The sequence below is a fragment of the Miniopterus natalensis genome, chromosome 4 (genome assembly GCF_054644295.1).
Source record: "Miniopterus natalensis isolate mMinNat1 chromosome 4, mMinNat1.hap1, whole genome shotgun sequence".
Taxonomy (NCBI): domain Eukaryota; kingdom Metazoa; phylum Chordata; class Mammalia; order Chiroptera; family Miniopteridae; genus Miniopterus; species Miniopterus natalensis.
In genome coordinates, this window is record NC_142084.1 from 25,735,993 (window position 1) to 25,747,830 (window position 11,838).

The window sequence follows — 11,838 nt, forward strand, 5'->3', positions numbered from 1 at the left end:
ACTGGTCTAGGAAACACCCAGACCCCTGCCCACCCTGTGCCCGCCTTGGACCGGGAGGTGACGAGAGCCCACTCTGCCCTCTGTGACTCTGTGACCGTAGGCAAGTCCTGAGCTTCACGGTCCTCATCTGCAAAAGGAGGGGCTGATCGAAGGTACCTGAGTGCAGCTGCGTGGTCTGTGGCAGCTGGTGGCAGGCAGTGTTGCCCAGCCACACGCCCCACTCTGTGTGACTGTCTTCTGAGCTGCTGAAGTGGTGCCTTCTCCACACCCCCCTTCCTGCCCTCTTTGTCCTTTGCAGTTTAGCCTGTATGCATGTCCTCGTGGTGCCTGTGTCTGTCCTTGTGACAGGGAGCCCACCGGGGAAGAGGGTGCTTTGGGGAGGTGGCTGCTGCTTCTGACACTTTCACGCGCACATCACCATGGGAACCAGAGTGCTGCACACCCGTGTGTGAGAGCAGGGGCCAGGAGAGCAGCCATCCCTTCATAGGGACACCATGAGGGACTGTCACCCCCACCTGGTCACCTTCACCTCCTGCACACTCCTAGGCAGGAGAGACTACAGTCATCCTATCCCTTGTCCACTGAACACCCCCGGGGCAAAAGAGCCTGGATTCAGACCTGCCCCTGCCCTCCAGGGAGTCCTTGCTTTTGGAAACGACAGCCAGGGCAGTAGATGGCAAAGGGATAGACCAAAGGGCGAAGAGGGGAAAGAAGAAAGGGGCTTGGAGGGGCAGGCGCTGAGACCCCGGGCAGGGAGCAGTCCTGACCCACCTTGTCCTGGTGCAGGGTGCACCCCACATGAGGAAACTGAGGCTTGAGAAGCAAGAGGCCTGCACAGGGGGCTGGAGCAGTCAGTGAGCCCCAGGAAGCGGCTGGCAGGCAGTGCACAGGTTTTTATGTGTTGGATTTGGAAGAATTCTGGGACACACACCCCAGCTTGCTCTGGCCCCATGGCATCCCGTCGCCACCTCCAGGCAGGTCCATGCCTGAGTTGCCTCCTGAAACCTCAGGGCTCTTTATGTGGCCCTGTCATCTCAGGGCCTCCCACCCCATCATTCCTTTACTCCCTCGCCCCCCCGTAGCTGTCTGTCTGTCTGTCTGTCTTACAGCGAGCTTAGATTCTGCCTCTGCTCCTCAGAGCCCCTGAATGAAGCTTCCACATCATAGACTGTCTTGAGTTTAAAAAATAACCCATGAAGCCATCTCAGGCCACTGGATTGCAGGAGAATGCAAATCCCCATTTCCCCACCTGTCGGCATCCCTGGGGCCCCCACCACTGGTTATGACTCCTGGCCCCGTCTGCGTCCCCTGGATCCTGTACAGCAGTCTCTGCTTCCCCTGAGTCCAGCATGGGTTTCTGGAATTGACTGACTGATTGATTGATTGATTGATTGATTGATTGATTGATTGGAAGATGAGCAGAGCTAGCTCCCAGCCAAATCAGAATGCGTATCCTCTACTTCCAGCCCTCCTTTCCGGGCTCTGGTCCTGGATGAGGGAATGTAGTTCAGCATTCATTCAACAAACATTTGCTGAGCACTCACTATGTCAGACCCTGGCCAGTCTATAGGGATGCGCAAAGAGTGGGGGGATGTCACCATTCAGTCCCTGCCCTCAAGGTGCTGACAGATTCATAAATGGTGACAATATGCTGTGTGAGGCACCAAGGCAAGTTCGCTCAGGGCTTGTGAAAGTTCAGGGGAGGTGTGGCCCGCTATGTCTGGGGGTCAGGAAGGCTTTTTAGGGCCAGGGGTGTTTGAGCAGGACTTGAAGGGTGAGTAGAAGTCACCCAGACAGATAGCAGATGGAGTAAAAGGGTCTCACTCCAACTGGCTTGAGCCAAAGAAAGGAATCCAGGGGTCTGTGGAATCCCAGGCCTTAATGCTGCCAGGAGGTGTCTATCCTTTCTTCCCTGGTTGCCTCCACTCTCCATGTCCCTACTCCACACCTGTACACAGCCTCCCCTTCTTCTCGGCTTCCCTGTGGCCTGCAACACTGGCCCAGCAGAAGGAGGTTCTCTCTTCCCAGCAGCCCAGCCCAAATCCTAGAATCCCATCTGTTGGGATGAAGTGACCTGCTCCGGGAGCCAGTCAGTGTCCGTATGCCCACCTCTGGGGCCAGAGATGGCGTCAGCCCACCTGGACTGAATGACCATATGGCCTGAATGGGGTGGGCGTGGGCATTTTCTACAGAAAATCCAGTGCTGTTAGCTGAAGGGGGAGAGGGACAGAGCTGTGAACAGAATGTATACAAGCCCTTGAGGAATTGCACAGTCAAGAGGCCTCCCCACAAGGCACACATGGAGGGGGGTCCTAGAGGCCAGGCCCCAGCTGGCAGCTCAGGCCCCAGGCCAGCAGGGCCTCCAACATCAGGGGAAGGGCGCAATGCATTGGCCTGGGGCATTCTGCTCTCCCTGCCGGGGCCTGTGGAGTGCGACACCCAGGCCCCAAGCGGACCTTCTAAATGCACATCTGGCAAGGCCAGCCTGGAGCACAAGCGCCCAAAATGAGTGCTGCACAAGCAGCCAGAAAAGGGTCAGACTGGAGAAAGATAGAGGCTTCTGGGCCCCCAGCCCCCTCTTCCACCACATTTCAAATCCAGAACATTCCCAGGGAAGTAGAATAAGGGGGGACTTGCTGCCCCACCCCCTTGCTGTCCCTCAAGGAGCAGGTGACAGACAGGGCTGGGCAAGGCTGCTCCTAAGAAGTAGTGGAAGGACACCCTGCCCCCAGCCTTCCTCCCTGCTCACAGGGACTGAGTCCTCACTCAGTAAATACAAGTTCATTAATAGCTTGATTAATCACACCTCATATTTTCATGGTGCCTTTAAAAATAAAACATTTGAAAGCACGTTCACACCCACCCTGGGTCTCAGAGTTACACGGGGAGGTCTTATCATCCCAGACTACAGGTGAGAAAAGGGGGCTCAACCTCAGAGCAGTAGCATGTTGAGGTGTGGCGGGGGCAGCCTGGAGTGCAGAGCCCTCTCCCTGCCCATGACTCTGCCTGTGGGTGGCTCTGCACCCCCTCTGGGTCTCCCTGCAGAACAAGAGTAAAATGGCCACTCTTGGGCAGATCTTCTGAAGTTCAAGGGGGAAGAGGGGTGGCCATTCAGTCAATCAGCAAATACTCCATCAATATCCAGGCCAGACCTGGGTTCCTACCCTGAGCAGAGGTAATGTGCAAACAAATCCACCCTAGTCCTGAATGTGATGTGTACCCTAGAGGGAGGTTCAGGGGACAGGGTGGGCACTTGGGCAGGTAACAAAAAGTGTAGGTCCGGGAAGGCCTCCTGGAGGAGGTGACACATTTGATGAAACTTGAAGGCTGGGTGGAAGTTCCCAGATGAACCACCTGAGGCAGGCCCACCATGGTCCACTCCACTGGTCTCTCATCCCCACCTTGGCCCCCAACCTCCCCACACACATGGACACACACACACACACACACACACACACACACACACACAGATGTCGTCTTCCCAGGGCCAGCAACAGATCATGGCTAAGATCATTGCTCCCACCCTGAATGGAGCAGACAGAGCAGGGGTGTCAGTGCCCTTCTGAGAAAAGTGGGGGACAGCGAACCAGCATCAGTACTCACTGGAAGTGGGGTTCCCCCTTCAGGGCCTGTGCCATCCTCACAGCCCCCTCTGCAATTCTCAGTGACCAAGAGCCCATCAGGACCACTAGTAAGTGAAAGAGACCTTCTATCTGAATTCCAGGGGGCAGCTGGGCCACGTCCTGTGAGGGTGAGAAAGCCTTAGCTGGGGGTATGGTGGATGGAGCCTCCCTCTGGAAAACTGGGGAGTGTGGGGTTCAGGAAGTGGCGGGGCCTGGGTAGGCAGAGGGCCCTGCACCTGCCTGTACCTCCCGCAGCCAGAGCATTTCTTCCATGTTTGTGACCTCAGCAGTCCCAAAAGGAGCGCCAACAGGCACCCCTCCAAGCCCCCAGTCACTAACATCAGACTAGGCAGCCTTGAACTGGGCAGCAGGGACCAGAGATGGACAGTCTGCTGGTGGGGAGAGAGGCCTCAGCCACTCACTTGCTCCTCCTGCTGTAGGAGCGACAGCACCAGTGAGGACAGGTCCCAGATGCAGAGAGGGCTAAACAGTGTATGTGGTTTCCTGGGAAAGTGAGGTGGGGAACCCCTCTTTCCAGAAAGTGACAGTCTAGTTGGACCCTTAGGAGAAGGTAGGAAGGTGCTGGCAGAGGAGGAAGAAAGCGTGTTTCAGACAGAAGACCATGGGCAGAGACCTGGAGGTGGGAGGCAGTGCCTAGGAGGGATTAGTGTTTCTACACAGGAAGGCTGGAGAGTGGACTGAGCCAGAATAGAAGGCTCAGAGATACCAGCCAAAGGCGCTTGGCACCATCCTGAAATACCCATGGAAGCCAAGCAGATAAAATAAAATAAAAAAATAGAAGCAAGCCCAGAGTGGGGCATTAGGGAGCGGTGAGGACTTAGGTGAACTAGAGAGCTTTTGCCCTATTGAAAGGATTATAATCATTTGGCAGTGAGCATGCACTGCCTTGTGTTGTCTTTGACAGACAAGTGTAGGATTCCTGTCAAAGAGGAAAAATACTCACTCTAGTTTCCTGCAGTATGGAGGGGAGAGACCTCAGGTTCACACTGAGCCTTGGTTCAGGCAAGAGGCTTAACTGGGTGTCAGGCAGGTTGCAGGTGCTGACCACAAGGGTGGAGGTCCCATAGTGGACTCAGGGGCCAGGGGGAGGGGAAGGCAGTTCTGGCTGCCCAGGCAGCTTCTGCAGCCCTAAGAGGACATCCAGTGGAACCTGAATTTACCCCCACCCATGGCCTCAGAGTGTCCTTGCTAGAGGGCATTGCTGTAACCTAGAAGGTGCCCCTGGGTTCTACCCAATAAATGTGCCCCACCCCCCCGGAGTGGGGAGGGGTGGTCACACCAGTGTGGCATGACGGAGGCCCTGGAGAAGTGAGCTATGTCCCTTATTGGTCACAGTACATTTATTTTTCATTAGCAGTTAAATGTAGACATGAGGGATTGTGCTGGGTTCAGCAGGCGGCTGACGTGAGCAGTGCTTGGCGCGGTGATCAATAGGGAGACTGGAGGACCACGCACCCACTCCCTGCCCACTCCCCCAGGCAGGACCCCTGCCCACCCCCAGCCAGTCGGCAGGCACAGGCCATCACACTGAGTCTCTGCAAGGTGAGGGCCCAGGCAGGCCAGCACTTGCCACTGGGGCTCCCACGCCCTCCAGAGCCTGTGACCCCTGCCCCAGAGCCCCCTGCGGGCCTGCTCAGAAGCCAAGCTTGGCCTAGAGTCCACTGAGATTCTGTGGCTTCCCCGATAAATGTCTAGAGAAGCCACTGGACCTACCAGCTACCCACTCCAAGTCCATACTCACAGGCTCCCCATCCGGTTCAATCTCTAGACCTTGCAGCCGGAGCCTGATGCAGCCCCACCCTGGCTGAGCCAGCTGCCTGGGTCAGGGACTTGCAAGTGGCTGCTGAGTGACAGTGAAGAGCAAATGCAATAACAAAAGGGGCACAAGGCTGCTCCGAGACATTTTTTGAGTCCAGGGCCGGAGCTGGGGTGTCTGGGGTGATGCCCCTGGGGCCTCAGAGTCCCCATTTGTAAGATATCTAAATGACTTCTCCCCTCTGCCTGCATCTCCACCCCCACCCCTCATCCTGAGGGCGAGGCACCTGCCAGCTCTGTGCCTGTTTCCTCAGCAGCCCCACCCCTGAAGAGATTGCCGTGAGGGTTCCTGCACTGAGGGAGATAAAACTCTGCCATCATCAGGGCAAAAGCACGGGGTATGACAGCAGCCACATTTACTGAGCACGCACTGAGTGCCTTTTTCATTTCATCCCCACAGCAGCCCTGGGGATTGGGTGCTCTCTCTCCCTCTCCCCATTCTTCAGGTGAAGAAAGGGGCTGCAGGGTTGGGGGCTCTCCTGAAGTCACACCAGGTTTCTCAGCTTCTCAGCAGGTGTTCCCAGCTCGCCCTCCTGGCCCAGGACACCTACAGGACCAAGCGCAGATCCCCTCCCCAAAATCACAGTCTTGGGGGGAGGGGGCCAAAACCCACCTTAGAAAGAGGATCCCTGTGCAGGTAAGAGAGAGGGGTCTGTCCAAGCCCAAGGAATCAGGGCCCCCTGTTAGAAGCCCTCTGTAAGTTTCGGGCTGCCTGTGGGAAGGGTAGTGGAGCCAGGAGGCTGACCTCTAAGGCGCCTCCAGACTCCCCTGTGGGCAGACAGGACCTCCATAGCATGGAAGGCAAGCCGGTAACTCACCCAAGGGTGCCACCAGCAGGGAGCAGAATGAGTTTCTGAAGCCCGTTCTCCCTGTTGGCATAGAAGCCCACGCGGACTGAGTATGTGCTGATGGGGACCGCACTGCAGCCCTGAGGGGGGCCAAGCCATCAGGGGCCTGTTTGGTGGGCAGCTGGGTGGGGAGGCTGAGGGTGTCCTCACTCCCCCCTCCTGCTTCCCCCACCCTATCCCCACCCTCTCAGGGGCCCTTCCGGTTTAGCAGCCTGTCACACTGCTGTGGGGTTTACCTCTGCCAAAGCCTCAGAGCCAATTACCTGTGTAATTAGCAACAAATGACTTGTGGGATGGTTGTGGTTTTCAGTTAAAATTAGAAGGAAACCCATATTCAGGCCTCCTTGAAGGGTGGGACGTGGCCCAGGTCCCTCAGGCTCCCAGACACACTCTCCTGGCTCCCATCCTGTCCCAGCCCACCCGCAGCCCAACCCACCCACACCTGGCCTTCCCCACACACCAGTCCGCATGGGCCTCTGTGCCAACAGGGGGAACGTGGGCTTCAGAAATTCATTCTGCTCCCTGCTGGTGGGGCCTCTCCTGTAAGCTCTGCCCCCTTCCCTCCTTCATTCACTTGTTATTTTCTGAGCACCTACTGTGTGAGGGGCAGAACCGGGGATCAACCCTCAAGCTGCCAGGAGGCAGCCAGGGCAACACAGGGAGGAACTCCTACCCTGCTGGGGTCCTCTCCCTCCCTCCAGCTTTCCTTGGATCCTCCCCCCCCAGGACAGAGGGTTGCCTCACCAAATCCCTTAACTCCTACCAGGGTCATAACAGGCCTGACTACTGCCGCCCTTGTCTCATTCATCTCTCCACAGTCTTCAGCAGTGGGGAGGGGCTGCTTCTTCCCCCACTTTACAGAGGGGGACACTGAGGTGGGCGGGGGGAATATTAGCAGTCAAGATTTCTGGGCCAAAAGTGGTGACTTGCCTCACTCCTCCCTCAGCCCCAGCAGCTGGCTTCCCATGGCCTGGATAGGCAGGGAACCCCCTGAGAACCCCGAAAGGCCAGCAGAGGCCTGGTTCACCTTCTGCCTTTGCCCTGCTGCAGGTGCCCAGCAGAGTGCCACAGTGGCCAACCCGGTGCCCGGAGCCAACCCAGACCTGCTTCCCCACTTCCTGGTGGAGCCCGAAGATGTGTACATCGTCAAGAACAAGCCAGTGCTGCTGGTGTGCAAGGCCACGCCCGCCACGCAGATCTTCTTCAAGTGCAACGGGGAGTGGGTGCGCCAGGTGGACCACGTGATTGAGCGCAGCACGGATGGGAGCAGCGGTGAGGAGGGCTGGGCGGCAGGCGGACCGCATGGGGGCCCAGAGGGGCCCTCAGCCACCCTCTGCAGCCTGTGAGCAGGAGGCCGGGATGTAAACCGCTCTGCCCACCACCCAGATCCCGGGGAGAGGCAGGACTCCACGCCCAGGGCTTCTGTGCATACACCAACACCTGTCCTGGGAGTCCCCCCACCAGGCCTCACAGCTTGGTGGGGGAATAGTAGGGAAGACCCTGAAAATGCCCTGGGGGCCATGGATGGAGGAGCTCTGTCAGCTCAAGCAGTGCCCGGGCAGCTGTGCCAGCAAAAAAGGGGGTTTGGAGGGAGTGGGTCCCAAATGATTGAAGAATTCAGGGACTAACACTCTGTGATTATTAATTTTTGCGTCCATTCATTTCTTCATTCATTTACACATTCCTTGAGCCCTCGCTCTGTGCTGGGGACACAGCCCCACAGAACGGTGGGCAGCATGTTGACCTCAGCGAGGCCGGGGGTCTATGGCAGCCAGAGGAGAGCAGGACTGAGGCTGCCTGGGGAGGTGACATGGAAAAGGAGGGGGCATAGTAACTGGTCAGGGAGAGAAAAGGGGAAGGTGTCCCAGGGAAGGGACACAACACAACAAAGGCCTGGAGGCAGATGAGCAGCATGCAAGTTGGGGGTCAGCAGGGAGAGTGTGGGGTGTGCAAAGGGGGCAGTAGTGTCATCCAGTAGCCTCACCCGTTTGGCTCCGGTGTGAGGTCACAGTCCCATGGGATTTCCAGCTGCCATGTAACATGGACAGAGCTATGGGTGATGCTCAGGGCCAGTGTGGGGGCCTGAAGGGAGGGGCAGATCCAGAGATACAGAGGAGAGGGAACCAGTGGGCCTTGGCTGAGCCATGGAGAGAGGGTTTCCAGGGCAACAAGCAGACCCAAGAAGTGCCCCTTCTGTAGGAGACCTCATGCCCCGCCCCCAGCTGGGCCTTAGGTTGCAGGTGGGCAGTGAGGGCCAGCATTCCCCATGAGCAGAGCAGTGGAGCTGACAACAGCCTCTCCTCACTAACTGGACCCCAGTTAAGTTCCCCTCCTCCCCCGTAGCACTGGTGCTTTGTGGAGCCCTCAAGTTAAGTCCTGAGCGCCTTCCTCCAGAGGCCTCGGCCAACCTGAGACACATACTCCCTGTGGGGTATGGCCAGCAGAGTGAGGCCAGAGTGACAGTGCAGCCGGGGACAGGCAGGCTGTGCCCTGAATAACTCACACTGATGCCAAGGCAGGGGACCTCGGGCCCTTAGAGGTGACCCATGCTCCAGGCAGGAGGTACTGGGTGACCCAGGAAGGATCCCAGAGAAGAGTATTATACAAGCTTCATCTTAAAACCAACCTGGAGCCAGCATTTCCCAGGCCAAGGACCAGAAACGCTGATGTAGGAATGGCAGGCTAGCAGTGGGGCCAGACTGGGACAGAAGTGGGCTGTGGACAGACTTGCACTGTGGGAAGTTGGTGCTGGGCAGAGGCAGGCTGAAGAAGGGCAATTCCTGCCCGGGAGAACAGATGGCTCTCACAATAACCTGGATGAGAGCTAACAAGCCCTGAGTTTAGGCCGAGTGTGATTCAGCCCTCAGAACCAGCCTGTTGATTAGAGATGGGATGGAGGCTTTGGCTCTGGCTCCTACAGGACCCCAAAAAGGCTCCAATCAGGCGTTCTGGTGTGCACAGAACTCACACCCCATCCTCCCAGGGTCAGCAGGAGCTGGTCTCCTACCCTTAGTGATACAGATTGGTGAGAAGGTGAGAACCTGAGCCCCAACTTGGCCTCAGAGCCCCCACCCTGTCAATCCTCTACCTCCATAAATACCCAGCACACACTCCCCCCCAGGCCTCCCCACATCCCCCTGCTCACACCCCACATGCTCCTGGGCCTAAAGGGACTTTCCCTTCCTCCCTGTCCCTCCCCAAGGCTGGCATCTGCTCACATTTACCAGGCAGGTGCAGACACAGCCATGCCCAGAAACTGCACCCAGGATTCAGGCTGCTCTGTGACCTGCAGGGAAGCAGGCACAGCCCCTCAACTCATGGACCGGTCAGGGCAGAGTCTGAGTCTCCCCCTGGGTGCACCACCCTCCTGGATCTTGTAGGGTTCAAGGGTGCTGCCTGGAAGTGGAACATGATGGACAAACTTGGCCCTCATTCATGGCAGCAGGAAGGAGACGAGGAGGTGGCAGGACAGAAGTGGGAGGAGGCAGAGAGAAAGAAATAGGCACACTTAAATTTAGTGCTGTTCTCTCAGGCTGACTTGCCGGGACGTGCGTGAGCTCACCCACCCCCACACGGGATGGTGTGGCCCACCCATAGACCTGTCCACGGGAGAGAAAAACTTCCCAGTTCAGAATATTCTGGAGGTCTGCACCCCTGGAGTGTGGGCATGGCTTCTACTCAGATGCCTCAAGACTTGGGGTGCTTGACAAGTGCCTGGTGCCCAGGGCCCCTTCTATACACAGACCCTGTGAGGGCCCCTCTATTCTCAGCCCTCACCACACCCCCAGTGAACCCAGATAATGACCTCAGCCAGAGGTGCCCCCCAATCTCTTGTGAGAGCTAACCAGCGGCAGGAGCAAGGTGTGGACCTAGATGGGGTCTGGAGAGACTCGTGAGGAGGGGACCCAGGTGGGGTCTGGAGAGACTCGTGAGGAGGGGTATGGGCAGGGGTCAGGGAAGACACAGTAGAGAAATTAAGAGAGAAGACAGCCTCCCAGCTCAGCTGGACCGCTGCTCCTCCTGCAATGCAGCCCTAATTGAATTTCTCTGTTAACAATGGAAACACATTGCTGCCCGGCCTCTCTCCCTCTTTCTGATAAGCCAATGACCCGAGGGAAATTGGGGTCAGAAGGAGGAGAAATTGGAAACAAACAGTCTTTTCTCACTCCTGGGACACTGGTTTTGGCCGAAGGCCAGGAGGCTAGAGGAGGGCTGCGTCCGTTCTGGCTCCATAGAAGGTCTGGGTCCTCCTCACACCCCCACTCCCTGGGTCCCAGTGTGGCCAAGGGCAGGGGCCTGAGTCCATTCTTGAGAGAGGTCCTTTAGCCCATCTGGTGCAGAGCAGGCCCTGATATCCATCCAAGGTCAGCCTCCCCCTGTGGGCCACCCTTGCCAACATTTCTCCCTATGGTCTGGGTACTCCCAGCCCACCCCAGCGTGACTACAGGGCACCCTCAACATGCTTTGGACTCAGACAGCCATAGGAGAAGGCCCTATGACAAGCCCTTCTCCTGGGAGCCTCTGTTCCCTCATCCATAGTGGGAGCTATACGTCCAGGGTGTGGATGACGGAAGATAAGCGAGCGTGTAGGAATTGCTCGCTAAGCCCAGGGGTCTATTATCATACTAGGCAATGGGGGTAATTATATTGTTAATAGCTGCTATTATGTTATCACATGTCAGGATCCACCTGCTAACCCCCAGGGAGCTGAACCAGATCCTTCCTCATCCTTTTTCAACCCACAAAGCCCTCAGAGCTGGCCAGTCTGCCCCACCCTTTCTTCCTAGGGTCCTGGGGGGCCAGCCCCTGCTGCCGGAAGCCCTTTTAGGGACAATTCTTTAAGTGACTCCAGGGAGACAGGCCCCTGGGTAACGAAGTATAAAGAATGAAAGTGCTAAGAATCTACTCCTGGCCTTCAGGGCATATAAACTGAGTCCCCCAGAGTTCCCTCTAAGTTGAGAGTTGCCCCAGTGTCTGCTCTGAACTGGAACAGGGAGACTTGGTGTGGCCCTGGGCCCTAGCTACCCACCCTTCCCATCCCCAGGCCTGCCCGCCATGGAGGTCCGCATCAATGTCTCGAGGCAGCAGGTGGAGAAGGTGTTTGGGCTGGAGGAGTACTGGTGCCAGTGTGTGGCCTGGAGCTCCTCAGGCACCACCAAGAGCCAGAAAGCCTACATCCGAATTGCCTGTGAGTCCAGGGCCCTGCCCTCAGGCAGGGGTGGTGCAAGGGTGTCACTGGGGGAGGGGATCCTGTCAGAAAGCCTCGGGTCCTGCCTTGATGGGAGGAAGGGTCTATGGGCACTTGGCACATCCTCCTGCCATGCGCCATGGCTCCTGTGGGACCCAGGCACCGCGCTGGCCAGGCTGACCGGCGCCAGGCGCACAGGCTGAAGGACACTCTTGTTCTTCCAGACCTGCGCAAGAACTTCGAGCAGGAGCCGCTGGCCAAGGAGGTGTCCCTGGAGCAGGGTATCGTATTGCCCTGCCGCCCACCAGAAGGCATCCCCCCAGCAGAGGTGAGGGGGGCTCCC

The 11,838-nt window shown here is 57.5% G+C and overlaps 1 protein-coding gene across 2 annotated transcripts in view; it reads left to right on the plus strand.

Annotated features, from left to right (window-relative positions):
* UNC5A (unc-5 netrin receptor A) overlaps positions 1-11,838 on the plus strand; it is a 54,820-nt gene that overhangs the window by 34,523 nt on the left and 8,459 nt on the right. For both annotated transcript variants that reach the window (XM_087815945.1, XM_016197138.2), the window contains exons 2-4: positions 7,358-7,579; positions 11,352-11,495; positions 11,720-11,823. In XM_087815945.1, coding sequence (XP_087672071.1) covers positions 7,358-7,579; positions 11,352-11,495; positions 11,720-11,823 — 470 coding nt within the window. The remainder of the gene's footprint in view (positions 1-7,357; positions 7,580-11,351; positions 11,496-11,719; positions 11,824-11,838) is intronic.